The sequence below is a fragment of the Natrix helvetica genome (genome assembly GCF_964273705.1).
Source record: "Natrix helvetica genome assembly, chromosome: 2".
Classification (NCBI taxonomy): Eukaryota; Metazoa; Chordata; class Lepidosauria; order Squamata; family Natricidae; genus Natrix; species Natrix helvetica.
The window spans coordinates 132,640,603-132,658,701 of NC_138552.1; the positions used below are offsets into that span (position 1 = coordinate 132,640,603).

Below are 18,099 nucleotides of genomic sequence, written 5' to 3' on the forward strand. Positions count from 1 at the left end.
ATAAATAAATAAATAAATAAATAAATAAATAAATAAATAAAAATAAATAAATAAATAATAAATAAATAAATAAATAAAGTGAATGAGTGAGAGACAGACACACCCACATACACAGAGTGACAGAGAGAGAGGAAGGGAGGGGAGAGAGACAGAGGGAGAGACAGAGACAGACACACACACACACAGAGTGAGTGAGAGACAGACAGACACACACACACAGAGAGTGACAGAGATGGGGGAGGGAGGGAGAGAGAGACAAAGAGCCAGAGAGAGAGAGAGAAAGAAAAAGAAAAAAAGAAAGAAAGTGGGAGAGAGAGATGAAATTAAAAACAACAACATACAAACCTGACTTACTCAAACTATCCAAGGAAATGCAAGGCCAATGTTCACATTAGTGGTTGTGACTTTGTCAGTCAATGTCAGGATGTAATTTTCTCTACATTGTAAGGCAAATTTTACGGAATTTAACGTTATCGATAAATAATATCGTTCTAAAGTTTTTGTTTTATTAGTTGTGTTATTTGTATCCTCCCTACCTATGTGGATACTTGCATGCAGAATATTCTCAATAAAAACTTATTGAAACTAAAAACAGTGTACCATCCTATGTATTTTCGGTTTTAAAAATGTGGCTCTCAAAGTAAATTTCAATCGTGGTTTTGGCGAGATTTGGCTCAGTTGAAAAAAAAGGTTGCCTACCACTGTCCTAGAACAAGTAATATATACCAGTGTAGCTCCCTAAGCACAGTCCTCCTGTCACAGTGAGTCCAAGAAGTAGAAGAGCAATACAGCAGTAGCTACTTGACACAGCTTTCAGGTAGAAGAGGACAAATTAGGAGAGGAGCATTGGGAATTAATAAAGAGGGAACTTTAACCAATTACCTATTCAGTATCACCTGCCTAATGCACTGCAGAGCTTTTCCCCCTAGTGTCCTTCAATGTTTTGCCCTCTGCAATTTTGGAGGAAAGGTATAATAATATCTCTTTTGCAGAGCGAACCTGGAGAAACCTGAAAGCTTTGCTCATCCATTTCTAACATCTGCTTTTATAGCAATTTGCACCCTCTCGTTATAACTCCACTTACTAATACTAGTGTCATTCATTCTGAGGATGACTTCTTTTGCTTCCTACTGCTAGACAGCATGCCTAAACATTATTCGGAATGTAGCAAAAACATTTTCAGCCCCTCAGTACTCACACTGTTTCAACCCAGAACACTCGAGAAAACCTCTAATCCTTTTCAGTAGAAATGTGTTATTTATCATATGCGAATAATGTGTTGAAGAACAAACATTTAAGACCACACGTAGTTGGTTTTTCCGTCTATGCCAATTTAAAATCAAGAATGATGACTTTTCAAAGGCATCCTCCCAATATAGCATTTCCTTTTGTGGCACTGCTGCAATATTTAAATAGATTGGTTTAATATTATTGGGCGTGCTTCTGAATTAATTTCCTTCTGGAAAGCTACAAGTAGACAATTTTAACTATATGATAAATTATGTTGCCAAATGAAATGGATTAGTAATCAGAGATAGGCTGTCAGATCAATTTCAGATTTAAATTCCTCTTTTCCCTTCAACTGTTCATTAAGCTTCAGATGCATAGCAATCTTAGTGACTGATTATGCATTAACAAGCTGCTCATACAGGGAGGTGTAACTTAGTAAACAGACCTTACTAACATATTCATTTAAACATAATTCAGAGCTAATATATTCAGTTCACAATTCAACCTATAAACACCCTGTTTCTCCCCTAAAGTTTAATTTTTGGCTTGACAGCAAAGTTATAGTTCATACAATTACGATACAACAAACCAGAAACTTTCTGAAGATCAAAGGAAACCAGGGAAAAACTCAAACAATAAAATGTTCTGCTCTATGCAATTTAAAAGAACAACCTATATTTTAATGGGTGTTTCTTATATGATCTTACTCCTGCTCTTTTATTTAAGTTCAGTTTTCAAAAATCTACTGAAATATTGAAAAGATGCAGAAAAGAGCAATTGAGATTATCAAAACGTTGGAGCAAGTCCCTTTTGAAGAAAGAGATGGGTTTTTTTTTTAGAAATAAGATAAATTATTCATGCTGGGGGGGGGGGAATTGGTAGAAAAAAGGCTTTCTCTGAAATTATTAGAACGTACGATCATATACTGGAACAGAGTTGTGGAAAACTTAAGATAGATACTTCTTCACATAATGTACAGTAGACAGGACAAGTGGCTATTGTAAGATATAGAGATGGCCACTAAACCTCAGTTTTAAAGGAGTGCTCATATTAATAGATATTAAGAATATAATGTACAATTTCCAGTAACTGAAATAGTCTAACAGCAGGTGGCAGCACCTAACCAGCTTTAACTGATCTTGAAAAAAACTAGGCAGAGTTGGATGTGGTTAGCAGTTACATAAAAAAACTTTTAGAAGTGAACCATGGTGAATCATGCCAGAAAAACTGACAAACTTCTGTTTTCCTTTTACTAGATCTGGACCATGTCAATCTAGTCATTCTGAGTAGCGGTCCAGCCATTTTCTAGCCCTGAATCATTCATAAGAAGTGGTTTCTAAAGTTCTAATTAGAGACCATAAAAGTTTAATAAAAATATGATTGGTCACAGAATCAACCAGATATTTAGACTGGATTTGGCATCTATCGAAATCTTCCCAATGACCTGGGGTATCATTGTAGGATAAAAGCAATTCCAAGAAAAGATGCCTTTACCAATTGACTGGTGGTAATTTTGTCTATGCTGATGGTATTCAAGTAGTGCTCACGTTTTTGGGGGATTGCACCGAAAGCACCGATCACTATGGGTACTATCTCTGCTTTCTTTTTACCTGTCGTTCTACTTCTGTTTGCAGGTCTTTGTTTTTTGTTATTTTTTTCAAGTTCTTTATCTTATAGTCTGCTTTCTCCAAGGACTGCCATGTCCACTAAACAGACTTTTGTTTTTGTCTTTCTTATCAATAATTGTTAAGTCTGTTATGTGGCTATTGCATATCTGTTTGAATTGTAAAGCCCCAAAGCACTTTAGCTTCCTCATTTTCTATGACTTTGTGTATTCTGTGGGCCCCCACCAGTTCTTGCTTAAAGGCAAATAGTATTTCTTGCAGATATCCCAATGTACCACTGTTGCTACCTTGTCATGCCCTTGTTTGTAGTCACTCTGTGCAATCTTCTTGCAGCTGATCCACTCTTCAGCTTCTTTGCAGATGCATCACTTGCTGTCTTCTCAATTTTGGATTTAGCAATAGCAATAGCACTTAAGACTTATATACTGCTTCATAGTGCTTTACAGTGGTTTGCAGATTCAGCATATTTCCCCCAACAATCTGGGTCTTCATTTTACTCACCTCGGAAGGATGGAAGACCGAATCAACCTTGAGCCCGTGAGACTCAAATTGCCAAACTGCTGGCAGCATCAGTCAACAGGAGTGGCCTACAGTACTGCATTCTAACCACTGTACCACCACAGCTCTTTATATGAATTTGTTGTTAAGGCTTTGGTCTTGTGCAGCCAGAATTAGTCCCTTGGTCTCTTTTTTCAACTTGCCTGCTCTTAGCCATTGCCAGGCCTTGTTATTATGTGCTTTGCCTAATATCTGGCGTAGAACCATGCCCAAGGTCATATAAGTACTCATCCTATTGACATTTAGAAAGCTGCCAAGACTTGACTATTTCAGAAAGTGTTCAGGAACTGATAGAATGGTGGGGTCCCCATCCCGATGTAGGTTAGGGGAGTGTTTTTATTGAGAGTGACACTCTTAAATGGAATGGATCTGGATTTAATATTATTGTTTTATATTATGTTATCATTCATTCTCATTTTCTTGTTTATTATACTGCAGTGAATTTTTCTTAAGAGTACTGTACAAATTAAGTAGCTTATAAACCTTCAGGAACTACAATAACCTAATTTAAAAGTACATATTGTCTTGTTTAACATCCATTCACTTAGCAAACATTCAAAGTTATGACAACACTGAACAAAGAGATATATAATTGGTTCTCAAAGTTCCAGCTTTGTAGTGCTCCCATGTCACAAAAACAAAATTCAGACACACTCGGACTCACCAGAATTTACAACCATATTTTTTCCACCTTCCTCTCCACTGCACCCCCCCCACCGGGCCCTGCCCACTGCCACCATGTCTTATATATCAGGGGTCAGCCAGAGTATTTTTTTTCTCACTGACGTCTTTCACAGCAGTACACCTGGAGCCTCCATTTGCGCCCAACTCAGGACCTCTGTTCATGCCAAAATGGCCTATATTTCATGCACCAGTTTTCTTTTACACACCAGCTGGCTACTTCTTTCACGAAACAAAGTCCTGGATAGCACATAAGAAAAGCCCGAATGATGCACAGAAGCCCCAATTACAGAGGTATAAAAAAGGGAAGTTTTCTTTGCTTCTGTATTTGTGTTAATTTTTATGTTCTCTTTATTTTTTTAAATAAATTTATATATAAAAAGAGAAAGATAATAAATTAGCTCAGTTTTTCCCAATCTAGTGCCCTCCAGATATATACTGCAAATACATCTAGACAGAGTACCTGAAATTTCAATTTCTGGTTTGATATTGAATACAGCATAAGATTAACTATCTTTGACCATCATTACTTTAATATATCAGTTCATAACTACAGTGATAATAACAGAACCAAAGCTTTGGATAAAATAGTTGCATCTTCCAGAGTGCAAGACACATAAGCAAGGCATTTCTTGCATATACTTTTGGAATATGAGGAAATTTTTACAAAATCTTTTAAAAATAAGAAATTTGAGAAACTGTAAAATCATCTGCAACCAAAATTCAAGCCACAATTCTGGGAAAAAGAAAGATCTAATAGTAAGAACAAAAATTATTGCAAACTAATATATATTTATTTAAATAAATATAGCCACAAAAAGATAATGAATGCTGTCCACTGTGTAGAAATCCTTTCCATATTTTAAAAAGAACTCATTTATTCCATTCATAATATATCTCAACCACACAAAAATCATTCTGACAGTTCCTGACAGAAAGCTCAGTAAAATTTGAAAAGAAGGATACATTTCATTGTAATGCATTAGTTCGTTACTCAACTGACCAGCAGACATTAAATTAAAATTAAGCATTCAGCAAAACAATAGACATTCACCTATTTTATAAGGCCACAAATTTGAATTTCCTTGGGATATACCTGACAATAGAGAATGTTAATAGCATAGCAATAGTACTTTGACTTATATACCGCTTCACAGTGCATTTACAGCCCTCTCTAAGCGGTTGACAGAATCAGCATATTGCCCCCAGCAATCTGGGTCCTTATTTTACCCACCTCGGAAGGATGGAAGGCTGAGTCAATCTTGAGCCTGGTGAGATTTGATCTGCCAAATTGCAGGCTATCAGAATTAGCCTGCAGTACTGCACTCTAACCAGTGCGCCATCGTGGCTCAATATTCTTAGCATCAACTAAGGCCACTTTTCCCCCCCACACGCATTATTTTAGAACATTCAACTAAGAAACTAAATATGATATGAAAAGTATTATAAAACCTACCAGCATTAACTATGGCATCAATCTCAAGCACTGTGATATCACCTCTGTATAGGGAAACTTTTTCACTAAGACTTTTCTGCAGCAAGAAAGCTTCATTGGTGTTGTCTTCTGTAAAGAAATAGAAAAGAGTTTAAGGAATGGTAACCATCCCCTTATGTTGGAAAATGGAAAAAAAATAGCCAATTCACCTACTATCTGTTTAGTACCATAAACATTAGAATAAATATTTCAAATGTATACATTTTAATTTGCATACTCAAATACTTAATATATACAAATATAAATATAAGCTATGCCATATGAGTTTCAATGTACAAAGCAGTTCAACCCCAACATTTATTTATTGTTTATACTCACCTTTTTGTTTCTGTTTACGAAACCTAAAAGGGTGCAAGTAGTCCTCAAGTTACAATGACAATTGAGCTCAAAGTTTTCGTTGTTAACCAAGGCAGTTTTTGAGTTTTGCCCTATTTAACGACTTTTCGGCCACAGTTGTTTAACCAATCTCTGTGGTTGTTAAGTGAATTATACAGCCATTAAACAAATCTTCCCCCACTAATGTTGCTTATCAGAATCCAGCTGAGTAGTTTACAAACTGTGGTCTCAGAACAGTGCAACTGTCATAAGTGCATGCCAGTTGCCAAGCACCTGAATTTTGATCATGACCATGTGGATGCTGCAACGGTCGTAAGTATGAAAACTGGTCATAAGTCACTTTTTTCAGTGCTGTTATAACTTTGAACAATCTTAAATAAATGCTTGTAAGTTGAGGACTACCTGTATAACAAAATTAATGATTGATTTTTTCTCTAAAACACATTAACAGTAGCCATCTCAGAAAGAAAACAGCACTAGAACTCCACTTGCAATTCCTTATACCAATTGTGTCTTTTCCTGCAATTATGTGTGGCCAACCATATAATTGGGGAGAGGGATACAATAATTCCTTTAAGGAACTACAAACCAATACCATAATCATGTTCTCATATACTCCACAATATGGTACCTTTTGGCTTTCAAATTCAAAGGACTACATGGAATAGCTAGGATTATAAAAATCAGCTTTTTAAGCATAATTGTGCCTTATCTGGATGTTGGGAAAAAATTCTTTGGACTTCAATTTCAGAACAGTACTATGTAAGCAGTATATACAACAAATGTATGTATACATTTGCATGTTTGTATTATGTCATGTGTTTCATAGGTCATTAGATTTCAAGTAAAACAATCAAACAGGAAATCAAAAAGCCTTTATTTGACTATGAAATCTGTAACTTGTATAGCTTTTTACTTGGCTAACAAAGCAGAAGATAATCTCCAAAATGATGCTTGATTTTATCAAGTGAAAGAATACTGGCCTGGCAAAGTATTTAATTGGCCCATTTCCGCCCTATAGAGCTCCAATTGCACTGATTAAGATTGCAGTGTGAATTAGTTGTGGTCTGTTCCACAAATGATGTCTTTGCACAGTGCCACAACACATATTTAACGTTCTCGGGCATTCAAATCATCTTCAAAGCTTCACAGATGTATTACTGAATGATAGGTCTTTTTTTATCTGTGGCATCCACCTTACAATAGAAGCCATAATTATTGAATCAAACAACTAATGTTTTCCCCAGACTCTTAATTACTCACCAAGCCTTATAACTGCAATTTCCAATTGGCCATTTTATTACCTCTGTGATCATGTTGCAAATTTCTTTGGGAGAGCTCACTGAAACTAGCATTAGATAAGAATACAAACTTCTCCAGAGATAAAGGAATGCTCCATGAGGGAAATGTAACAAAGCAAGATTGCTATGTCTTATTCTTCTATGTCCCCCAGAAGCCATGAATAACCTGAGCATTCCATTTCCTGTACTTATTCTATAACTTTTGAAAAGGGATTGCCTAGCACAGGGCTGTCAAACTCCTGGCCCACAGGCCGGATACGTCACACACTGCCCACACCCATGCCCAGTTTAGCAAAGAAGAAAAAAGTCCTGATACATCACGTGATAATGCCATGATAACGCGGGTTTGACACCCCTGGCCTAGCAGGAGAGGTATGCATACAATAAGTGTGTCTTATACCATCACCTTTGAAAACTAAGCAAACATTAAGTACTTATTTATAAAAGTAATGAAAATGCAATCCTTTTTGTATTTAGAATTTAACATCATACACTACTGAATTCTCCTATTGTAGTAGCCAAAGGGTTATCATATCTGTATTACCCAGAAAAGAACAGCAACCAAACCCAAAACAAGCTATCCGGTTCCCTACAATGTGCTAATGGGACCAGCATCTACGATAATAGTATTTTGCAAGACTTCCAACACTAAAGTTTAAGCAAATTTTAGCCATTCCATTCAGAAAATTTACATGCAGCATTCGATGCACAGTTTTGAAGCAAATAATTGTGCAGGTTATATAATGTGCAAGACTAGCTGTGTATTTGAAAAACATTACAGCTGTTATATAAAACACAATTATTCCTACCAGCTAACAAGTTGATGTTAACACATCCATTTGGTAACTCAAACCTTAATACACAACATTACAACCTGATTGGTAGCAGTACAAATACCACAGCTCCCCAGGAAATTACTGACAGAGTTGTTACATCAGTATTTATTTATACAGTTATTTTTGTGCTTGTGATTTTCTATGAGAAAACGGTACTAAATCATATGACAGCAGGCCAATAATATAAGACATTTTCCATCTATTTTATTATAAAATATAGAAAGTTAATTATGATCACAGGCACAATTGTAGCATAAATAGATTCATCAAGTTTATTAATAACAAAACCCTTTCAGGACCAAAATGGATCTGCTATAGACTCCAAAATGTACCACCAGAGGGAGTATTAATAAAGACGATAAACATTTGTGCTCGAAAATTAATACATTTTAAATCTTATTGATTCATAAAAAAGCATAAATATAATAGAAAAACAAACTAAAGTACAGCTTTGCGTTTCAGCAAAATGAACTAGCTGTCCAAGTATGGAAACACACTTTGGAACTCCTGATATTCTAGACTTATTTAAAACTGTGTCCATCTATCAAACAACTTCTAATGGAATACTTCATTTTTTCTACAAGTTTAATAAATGAAAGTCTCCTCTTGTTCAATGGGATGTACAACCATACAACTTCGGATGAAATAAAAAGGATTTAAATATGTTGTGGCCCAGCAGCGGCCGGCTGAGCTGTTGGTGGACTCTGACAACTCAGACTATTATGGGACTGTTCTCGAGGATGAGGAAGACTCTGGAGGGGGTTTGGAGTCAGAGCAGGAACTGGAGAGGCCTGTTGGCCACCAGGTGACATCTGAGTCAGGGAGCAGTGAAGAGGAACAGAGGGAGGTTGTCCCTGATGTGCGTATGCATAGAGCTGAGAGAAGAAAGGAACAGCTGTGGAGATGACGTCATAGAAGGAAGTAGGGACAACTGGCTAAGGTTGTGGCCCCTCCCAAAGAGTTTATAGGTGGAGCGACGGGAGGGGAATCTTTGCAGGAAACAACAGTCCATTTTACTAGCCGTTGAGAAAGCATTCCGTAAGTTTAATCTTGGTTTCTTGAAGATAGCTTTCTAGGCTCCTAGCCAAGGGGTGGCTTTATCTATGTAATTAGTTATGGCAGACAGCCAAGCCTGTGTCTGCGTATTCATTGAAATCATGGGACAGAACAAAATAAAATATATGTATACTTTGGCTCCTGTTACTTGTCCCAGCTTCTGCCAACTTAGCAGTTCGAAAGCATGTAAAAATGCAAGTAGAAAAATAGGAACCACTTTTGGTGGAAAGCAAAGGTGGATTACTACCGGTTCGGACCGGTTCAGCCAAGTAGGTAATAACTCGGACGGCCAAGCCTCTGAACTGGTTCTATCTTGTTTTTTGCTTCTGCACATACGTTCCGTGAGCCTTCGGCGTTTAATCATTCCAGCCACATAACCACGGAGACGTCTTCAGACAGTGCTGGCCCTTCTGCTTTGAAATGGAGATGAGCACCGCCCCCTACAGTCAGGAACGACTACAACATATGTGTGAAGGGAACTTTACCTTTACCTTTATACATTGGTCTAATGATTAAAGCACCAGAGTAGGAACCTGGAGACTGTGTGTTCTAGTCCCTACCCCCCACTTAGCCATAAAAGCCAGCTGGGTGACCTTGGGCCAGTCACCCTCTCTAAGCCCATGGTCAGGCTCAGGTGGCAAGCCAGTCAATCAATTCCTAGTACAACCAAATGGATAAACACTGAGTTAATGGGAAGCAGAAGGGGGGAGGGAGGAAATTGGTCCCTGCAGGAAAACACTAGGAAAAATATTTCTTGAAAAATATTATCTTCTCACCCGTATGGGTGGCCTGTGTCTTCCTCAATCTCAGGTCCTCTACCATAGGGCCTTGGAGTTTGAGAGTTCTGTGAAGTATCTTAGCTATTCCTAGCATTGTACTTTTCTGGACAAAAAGTTCTGATGTTTTCCTTGGAATTTGTTAGAGTCACTTTCCCTATTTAGTCACAACCCCAAATGCTCATACCCCTATTCCTATACCAGCCCACGGCTGCCAGCATGATTAAAGAGCAAACAAGCTTATTCTCATAAAATCACTGCCTCTGTACTCGGTGGAGGCGAGGGCTGGGGATAAAAAAGCACAGGGCAGACAGGAACACCATGTACGGACTGTAACGGTGATCATTTGACTGTGGGATGCTGCAGAGGTAATAAATGATCATAAATTGACTGTAACATTATTTTTCCAGCACCATCATAACTTCAAACAGTTGCTGAACAAGCAAAGCAAAGATTACCTATAATATGTTCACCAAAGCTGGTAAAAGATTTTCAGCCTTAGGACAAGCTTTTAACCTGAGCAAATCTATGATGCACAACATAGTAAAGAATGCTAATAACATTTATGGTAATACATGCTACCTTTGCCTACTATGATAACTATGCATATGAGAAATCTAGCTGTAAAAACAATTGAAGGAAAATGCTTTCACTGTACATAGAACAGCAGACAAGGAAGGAAACGTGTTTGAGCAAATGATAGTGCTTAAGAATAAAGCTTTAAAAATTCAGAACCACGTGTGGCAATGCACCTGGGTTACAAAATTTGACGCCCTATCACTCAACCCATTTTTCCCACTTTTTTTTTGCTTTATTTACTTTATGTAAGATTTTAGGGAATCCAGCACAGAGTGAAGGAAGTCTGTACAGGTAGTTGCTCTGATTATAGCAGCAATTGTGACCAGAATTTAAGTTGCGCCCCAAAACACCTTTGCAGCTTTTAAAGTAAGAAGCATTTTAGAGATAAGAAATTATAAGTAAACATAAATGGTTAACTTACCATGAGGTAACTAGCACTTTCTCAAGAGGTTTGTAAAATAAAATCAAGAGAAGATTAGACAATAGAAGATACTTTTCAAAGGTTTCCTTATTCTGCACGTACTCTAACTTAACTTGCTAGTGTATCTATCTGGAATGAGCTAACACTTATCCCTATACACATGCTACAATTACTCCAATTATGACATACAGAATGGATTTTAAAACCTTTTTAATATCAATGAATAGCTTTTGATTCACCAACTGTATGTCTCTATGAACTACTCAAGGATGAGCAGTATTCAAGGATGCTGACCGTGGGTGACTTCAAAATTCCTTCTATAATATTTAATATCAAATTGTTGGAATATCAACAGGAAAGCAACCCCATTTTTCAAAGGTTAAGAACCCTGTATCACAAAGTATAATCCTTCAGGACACGGAGGCGGCCATATTTCTGTGCATTATACTCACACCCCTTATTAGTTGAAAACCAATTGTCTGTCACTGAATCAAACTAATACAACAAAATCTTTAATCTCTGTAATATTACATAAGAACTCTATTATGCCTCTCACATTCTTCATTCATGATAGCAATAGAACTGTGTCTTAACATCACCTGCTTGTTTTAATAAAATGATAGTTAAACATTCTCCAATTGTTAGCATGTTCTGAGATGAATTTTGCTACCAACAAATCATTGCAAAGATTGAAGCGATAAAAGATCCTGTCTATAGGTGAAAAACAATAAAGGAAACTAAGTAATATCATATCATTCTTTGTTCTTCGGGCCTGGCAGGAAACACCTCGTGAAAAGCTATCAGCAAATATTCAGTACAAAAATATCTACCAATACAGCTATAACAATACAATGCAATCCTGAACAGTTTGTGAAAAAAATTATCCTTTGGTGCATGCTGCTGTCTTCATCTTTATAATCAACAGGATACTACCTAATGGAGCCCGTTTTCCCATTTGGATGGTTTTTATGATTTTATTTTTAATGAAGTTATGTGTAAAAGAACGTTACAGTTCTGAGTAGAGAGACATACAACACATTCACAAAATAAAAATATGATAGCAGCTAAACAAACTGAAATGTCTATAATCTAATTAAAATTCCTAATTAAATAAACATGATATTATTTAAATAAGAGCCTTTATTATAAAAATGGGGAAAGGAGGGGGAGGGGAAGGGGAGAGAGAGAATTGGGAAAGCTCAAGAAGTGTCAGCTTAGCTATCTTCATTTTCTGACTGCTACTAGAATATACCATTTCCCCAATGAGAAGTTGAATTGCTACTATTAGGTACTTGCTAATCTGCTGAACTATCATTTCAAACAGAGAAACATTCAACCTATATTCACAGCAATTACATTAATGAACATTAATTATGATCATTTGATGCTAGAGTTAAATATATAATTAAGAAAACATAAAGTAAAAATAATTGTTACTAAGCATGACACAAAAATGACCGGATGATAGCATCTTTGCTGGGAGCTGGGGAGGCAGAAGAGAAGCCATGGCAGATTTTGATGCAAGCACTATTGAAGGGAGCATACTGGAATTTTAATAATTTCTTTTCGTAAGCCTCATGAAATCAATTTTTATTCCTGAACAGTTTATGCAGCATCTGCAAAGAAGAATTCACCTTCTGATACCTTTAATCAGTACAAGTAAGGCAGCAAGAATATTAACTAGAATAATCCATCATAACACTTATTATACCTGATAACATTATGGCCTCCAATTCACCCCCAGTCAAAATGACAGTATTAACTTATAAAGCTGTTCATAACTTAGTGGCTCAGTATCTACAATGATGTTCCTACTGAAACTATTGTCAAGTACCAATATGCAGATGATATTCGGTAGTATTTTTCATCTCTGGGCCAACAAGAGACATAGTTGAAGTTTGCCTCAGTGCCTGTTAACGTGGACTGGAGGGGAATTAACCAACATAAACTCAATCCCAACATTATTGATTGATACCGCAAGCAGAAGCTTTCCAGTTTCAGAAATATGCCATCATGTCCACTTGAGGAAGTTTATCTTCCTCATAAAAAGCTAGTTCACAAATAGGTGTCCTCTCAGACTCAGAGATCTGACTTGAAGAGCAGGTGAGAGCTATGGCTGATGGCCTTTCAAAAGATCTGTTTTGTGTATTGTTATGAATTATGGTCTATCCTGGATCAGGCGGCTTTGCTAGCTGCCACTTATGGCTGAGTTGTTTCACATCTGGATTACTACAATGTGTTCCACAAGGTTGCCTTTGAAGGGCATCCAGAAACTACAACCAGTCGGGAATTCAGAGGCTTGAGCAATTAAAGATATTGGTCCATCTGCTTATGTAACAAACACCTCTACTACAAGAGCAGTACTTGCTGCCTGTTGGTTTCCAATGCAATATGAATGCTGATTGTCACCATTAAATAATTTCATGGCTTTGGTGGCATATCTATAGGCTCACCTTCTCCCTATTAATTTGTTAAGATTTGGAAGACAAACCTCTCTCTGGGTTCCATTTCCATTCCCCCAAAGGGCCCCATCCTGTCAGCTTTTTTGTGGAACCTAGCTTTCTCAGTAGGCCTTTGGGAGGTGGAAGGGAGCCATTATAAAGCCACATGATAAGAATAGTTTTATGGTTGTTCCAAAGTGCATGAGATGTTGATTACCCCGTTATTACACTGTGTAGGTTGTTCTCAACTTATAAGCATTCATTTAATGATCATTCCAAGTCACAATGGTATTGAAAAAAATTATGACTTATGACCAATTTTCACACTTAGGACTGTTCCAGCATTCTCATGCTAACATGACTAAAAATCAGGTGCTTGACAACTGGCATGTATTTATGAAAGTTACACTGTCCCGGAGTCATTTGTAACCTTCCCAGCCAGCTAGGGACAAGCAAAGTCAATTTGGAAAGCCAGAATCACTTAACAACTGCATTGTTCATTTAGCAACTGCAATGATTTGTGTAATAACTGTGGCAAAAATGCTCATAAAATGGGGCAAACTTAACAGTCTTGCACAGCAACAGAAATTTGGGGCTCAGAAATTGTAGTTGTAAAGTGAGGACTACCTGTAATGCATACTGCATATTCTTATATTTAATTTTGATCTTATTGTTTGGAGGTGCAAAGAAACAAACATATAAAAGCAGCATATACACCTAAAATAATAATAATAATAAAATCATCAGAGGCATTTCGCACATGCCTATAATACTTTTAATAATTTAAAATGTGTTAATTTAGTCCATTATTAAACTGAAATCAAATATTAAAGTAATATGCTTTATTACATTTAAGTTCATAATTTAACTGTCATGCTAGAGTTTTTAAATTAACTTTCTGCTGTTTGAATACTATTTTTATGCTACTGATATCTAGCAAATAATTTACTAAGTTTCTAGTTAATTTTTTACATTGTAAAACACTTTGTTTTAAAATGTAGACCTCAACTGTTTAAAATATAAGAATAAATTGCAACAGAGTATATTTTGAAGCTACAAATGCATTCCAAAGTTTGAAATCATTTGTTTCGGAGTTTTTTGTCCACTTTCTTACTTCAATGCATTGGTCTAAAAAAAAAAAGCATATGAAAAATAGTTAAGTTAAATGAAACAGATTAATTAGATATATCTATGACTAGCCATTTGTCCACTCTTAACAAATGACTTGGGGACATTCTAGAGCAAGGACAGGATTAAAATTGTTGGTTTCTACATGAGCCTGAAAATTATATCCAGCTGTTCAAATGAACCAACTAATTAGACTTAGAATAATTTTATTGTCACTTTGAATGTACACTAATAGGCATACATTAAAATGAAATTGTGTTGCATATAGCTCTCAAAGAGTCTCCGCCTCCAATATACACTACATAAACATGATAAAATAAATAAATACAAAATTATGCATACACCCACATATATTATATAACACGGATAAACAACACAGTCTAGTTCAGATGTATACATGTACATGGACGAGAAAAACGAATCTTGCGAGTTCACTAGATGGATGGCATAGGGAACAAAGCTCTTTACAGAATCTGGTAGTCCTGCTAGAAATACTTTGAAACCTCCTCCCAGAGGGGAGCAGCAGAAACAGACTGTGAAGTGGATGTGTGGAGTCTCTAACAATGCCTTGAGCTCTAAGCACGTAGCACTTATAAGCAGCATCTTGAATACCAGGAAAGTGAGCTTCCTACGATCTTCTCAGCTGTCCTTACCACTTTCTGAATGGACTTTGTCTCAGGAACTAATTCAATACTCAAAGCTGCCATAGTCCCCTACTTGCGAATACAATTAGCGCCAGAATTTCCATTGCTAAGTGAGATGGTCCTTGAGTTATTTTTGTTGTAAGCAAATCACTGCAGTTATTAAGTGACTCGCCTTATTAAGTGAATCCAACTTCCCTTCTGACTGCTTGTTGGAAACTGACAAGGAAATGGCAATCACATGACTCCGGGACACTACAACTATCATAAATACATGCTAGCTGCAAGCACTCACATTTTGATCATGGGATGGTGGGGATGCTGCAGCGGTCATAAGCATGAGGACCAGTCATAAGCCACTTTTTTCAATGCCATTGTAACTTCAAACATCACTAAATGAATTATTGTAAATCAAGCACTACCTGATATTTTTTCACCCTCATACATATGCCTGAATGACATAGCTGCCGGTCTGAATGACTTTAGCCCATTAAGCAATCCCCAACCTTTCCGGCTCTATGGACCAGCAGTGGTGGCGGGCGGTGGCAGGAGGCGGCAGGAGGGAGGAGATAGTTTCATACCTGCAACCTAATCCTGCACATATGCAAATGGAATTTTGCACACTCGCCCACAACTTGCACGGCCTGGTTCCCAACAGGCCACAGACTTGTAGCAGGCCACAGAATGGGGATTGGGAAACCCTGCTTTAAGGCAATTCAAAAATCACAGCGGAACGAAAGCAAAAAGTACCTGATCCACAAATATAGTCAAGGAGTCTGTGCCAATGGGAATATACATCAGAGGGTTTCCTCTCTGCAAGTAATAATGCTGTACCTTCAGAAAACAGGCTGTTCGCTGACATCAATGCAACTTTAGAGGGAAAGGTTTCTCAGTACCACTGGCATGGTAAAGTCTACCCAAGTGTAATGTCAGAAAAGGTTCTTTTCTTTTCAAAATCCCCACTCGCTTTTTCAGGCTCAAAAACATATGCTTCAAGCTTCCATGCTCTTAAGAAGTAAGGCGCACATGATACGGCACAGTGGGAGCTAAAAATTGAGGGAAACAGCAGTAGTCAACGTAAATGAAGGATTAGCAAGCACTGGAGGCTACATTTCTTTAGTTGCATTGGCAGGATACAGTTTGTCACACCAGAGTTCTGTCTACCCTGACATGTGAAGAATGCCTGTAGGTATCATCATTCCCGCTCTGTCACTTTTGTTTCAAGTGAAAGGAAGGTAGCATTCTGTAGTAAAGGAAAAGATAAAGAGGTTCCCACATATCTTTAAATGAGTTTTTATGCAGTTTAATTGTGTAGAAGTGATCCCCCCTCAAAAAACAAAGCAAAACAACCTTCTATTTAAGTTAATGCATGGTACTTCACTGTCTATTTAGGATTACTCCAGTTTAATGTTTCAGTCAAGCTCCACTTACAATATTGTCCCTACTATTTCAGTGCCTCAGGCATTAAATCCTGAATGATTTTAGTAATAAAAATGCACACTATACTTTTATAGAGTGGCATGTAGAAGCCATATTGAATGCATGCATACTTACCGTAGTCCCCTTATCTGAAAAATTAGGTTCCAGGTAATGAAAAATGTTATTAATGGAGAAAAATACCTATATTCAACAGCAACCAAAATATTTCCATTCCTAGGGGACTCAAGCTCTAAAATTTGAAAATTCAAGCATTTCAAAAAGATATTGGCTCTATTCCAGCGGTTCTCAACCTGTGGGTCACAACCCCTTTGGGGGTCGAGCAACCCTTTCACAGGGGTTGCCTAAGACCATCGGGAAACACCTATTTTCGATGGTCTTAGTAACTGAGACACCACTCCTCTATGGTTGGGGGTCACCACAACATGAGGAACTGTATTAAAGGGTCGCAGCATTGGGAAGGTTGATAACCACTGCTCTATTCTGTGATTAACTTGTAATTTTTAGCCCATGTCTCAATCCCAGTCTTAATTCCTAGCCATTACTGCTGTTTTAGACAATTTTTCTAGTGAAGTTACACTATCAGTGTGCATATTGCTCATCTTCATATGAATGTATTATCATAAACTTGGTAATCTAGGATACATCTTCTCACTATAAATCACAATAATGACCCCACAATGCCCCCCAAAACTGAGGGTTCTAAATTTCCCCCCCAAAGTTGTATCACACAATAAAATCCAAAACAGGGAAGAGAGAAAAAGCGATAGTTGCTATCCAGAGTATGCTTTACCAGCATATATTCTTTCTGAAAAACAAGATAGTTAACTAATCCTGCCAACCACTGTGTTGAGATACCCAGGTTAATCTTTCATTTTTCAGAATATTCTTTGCATAATAGTTTATTTTGCTTCTGATCAACTTCCTTGAGGTTGAGAATTGGTGCCATCTAGGGGTGAAATTCAGCAGGTTCTGACAGGTTCTGGAGAACTGGTAGCGGAAATTTTGAGTAGTTCGGAGAACTGGCAAATACCATCTCTGGCTGGCCCCAGAGTGGGGTGGGAATGAGGATTTTGCAGTATCCTTCCCCTGCCATGCCCACCAAGCCATGCCCACAGAACCGGTAGTAAAAAGAAATTTGACTTTCACCACTGGTACCATCATACAATTTTGAAAAGTGAAGGAAAGCATTCAGAAGACATGTTGAAGTAGCATGACTTAGAAGAAAGACAGAGCAATGGTAATATTCCGAACAAGATTAGAACAAAAAGAAAAAGAAAGAGTTGTAAAGGAGCGAATTACAGCTATAGGATTGGATGATATCCTATAGCAATCATTCTAAAGCTAAATTGATTTGAAAGTAGTCATTATCTAAATTGGAGATATCAGAATATTACACCCATTCCTCACTTAAGTGACCATTCACAAATACAACAAAAATAAAAACTTTACTTTCCAAACAACCAATGGAATTATGACTAAATTTCAGACATCTAACAACACACATAGGAGTAAGATCAATGATACCATGACGTTACAAGAGAGCTTTTCCGGTAAT

The 18,099-nt window shown here is 37.2% G+C and overlaps 1 protein-coding gene across 2 annotated transcripts in view; it reads right to left on the bottom strand.

Moving 5' to 3' along the window:
* MACROD2 (mono-ADP ribosylhydrolase 2) overlaps window positions 1–18,099 on the bottom strand; it is a 1,131,713-nt gene that overhangs the window by 1,100,292 nt on the left and 13,322 nt on the right. Inside the window, exon 3 of one of the 2 annotated variants that reach the window (XM_081941614.1) lies at window positions 5,551–5,655. In XM_081941614.1, the coding sequence (XP_081797740.1) occupies window positions 5,551–5,655 (105 nt within the window). Of the gene's footprint in view, window positions 1–5,550; window positions 5,659–18,099 lie in introns of both variants that reach the window. The other variant, XM_081941613.1, reaches the window with a different exon arrangement.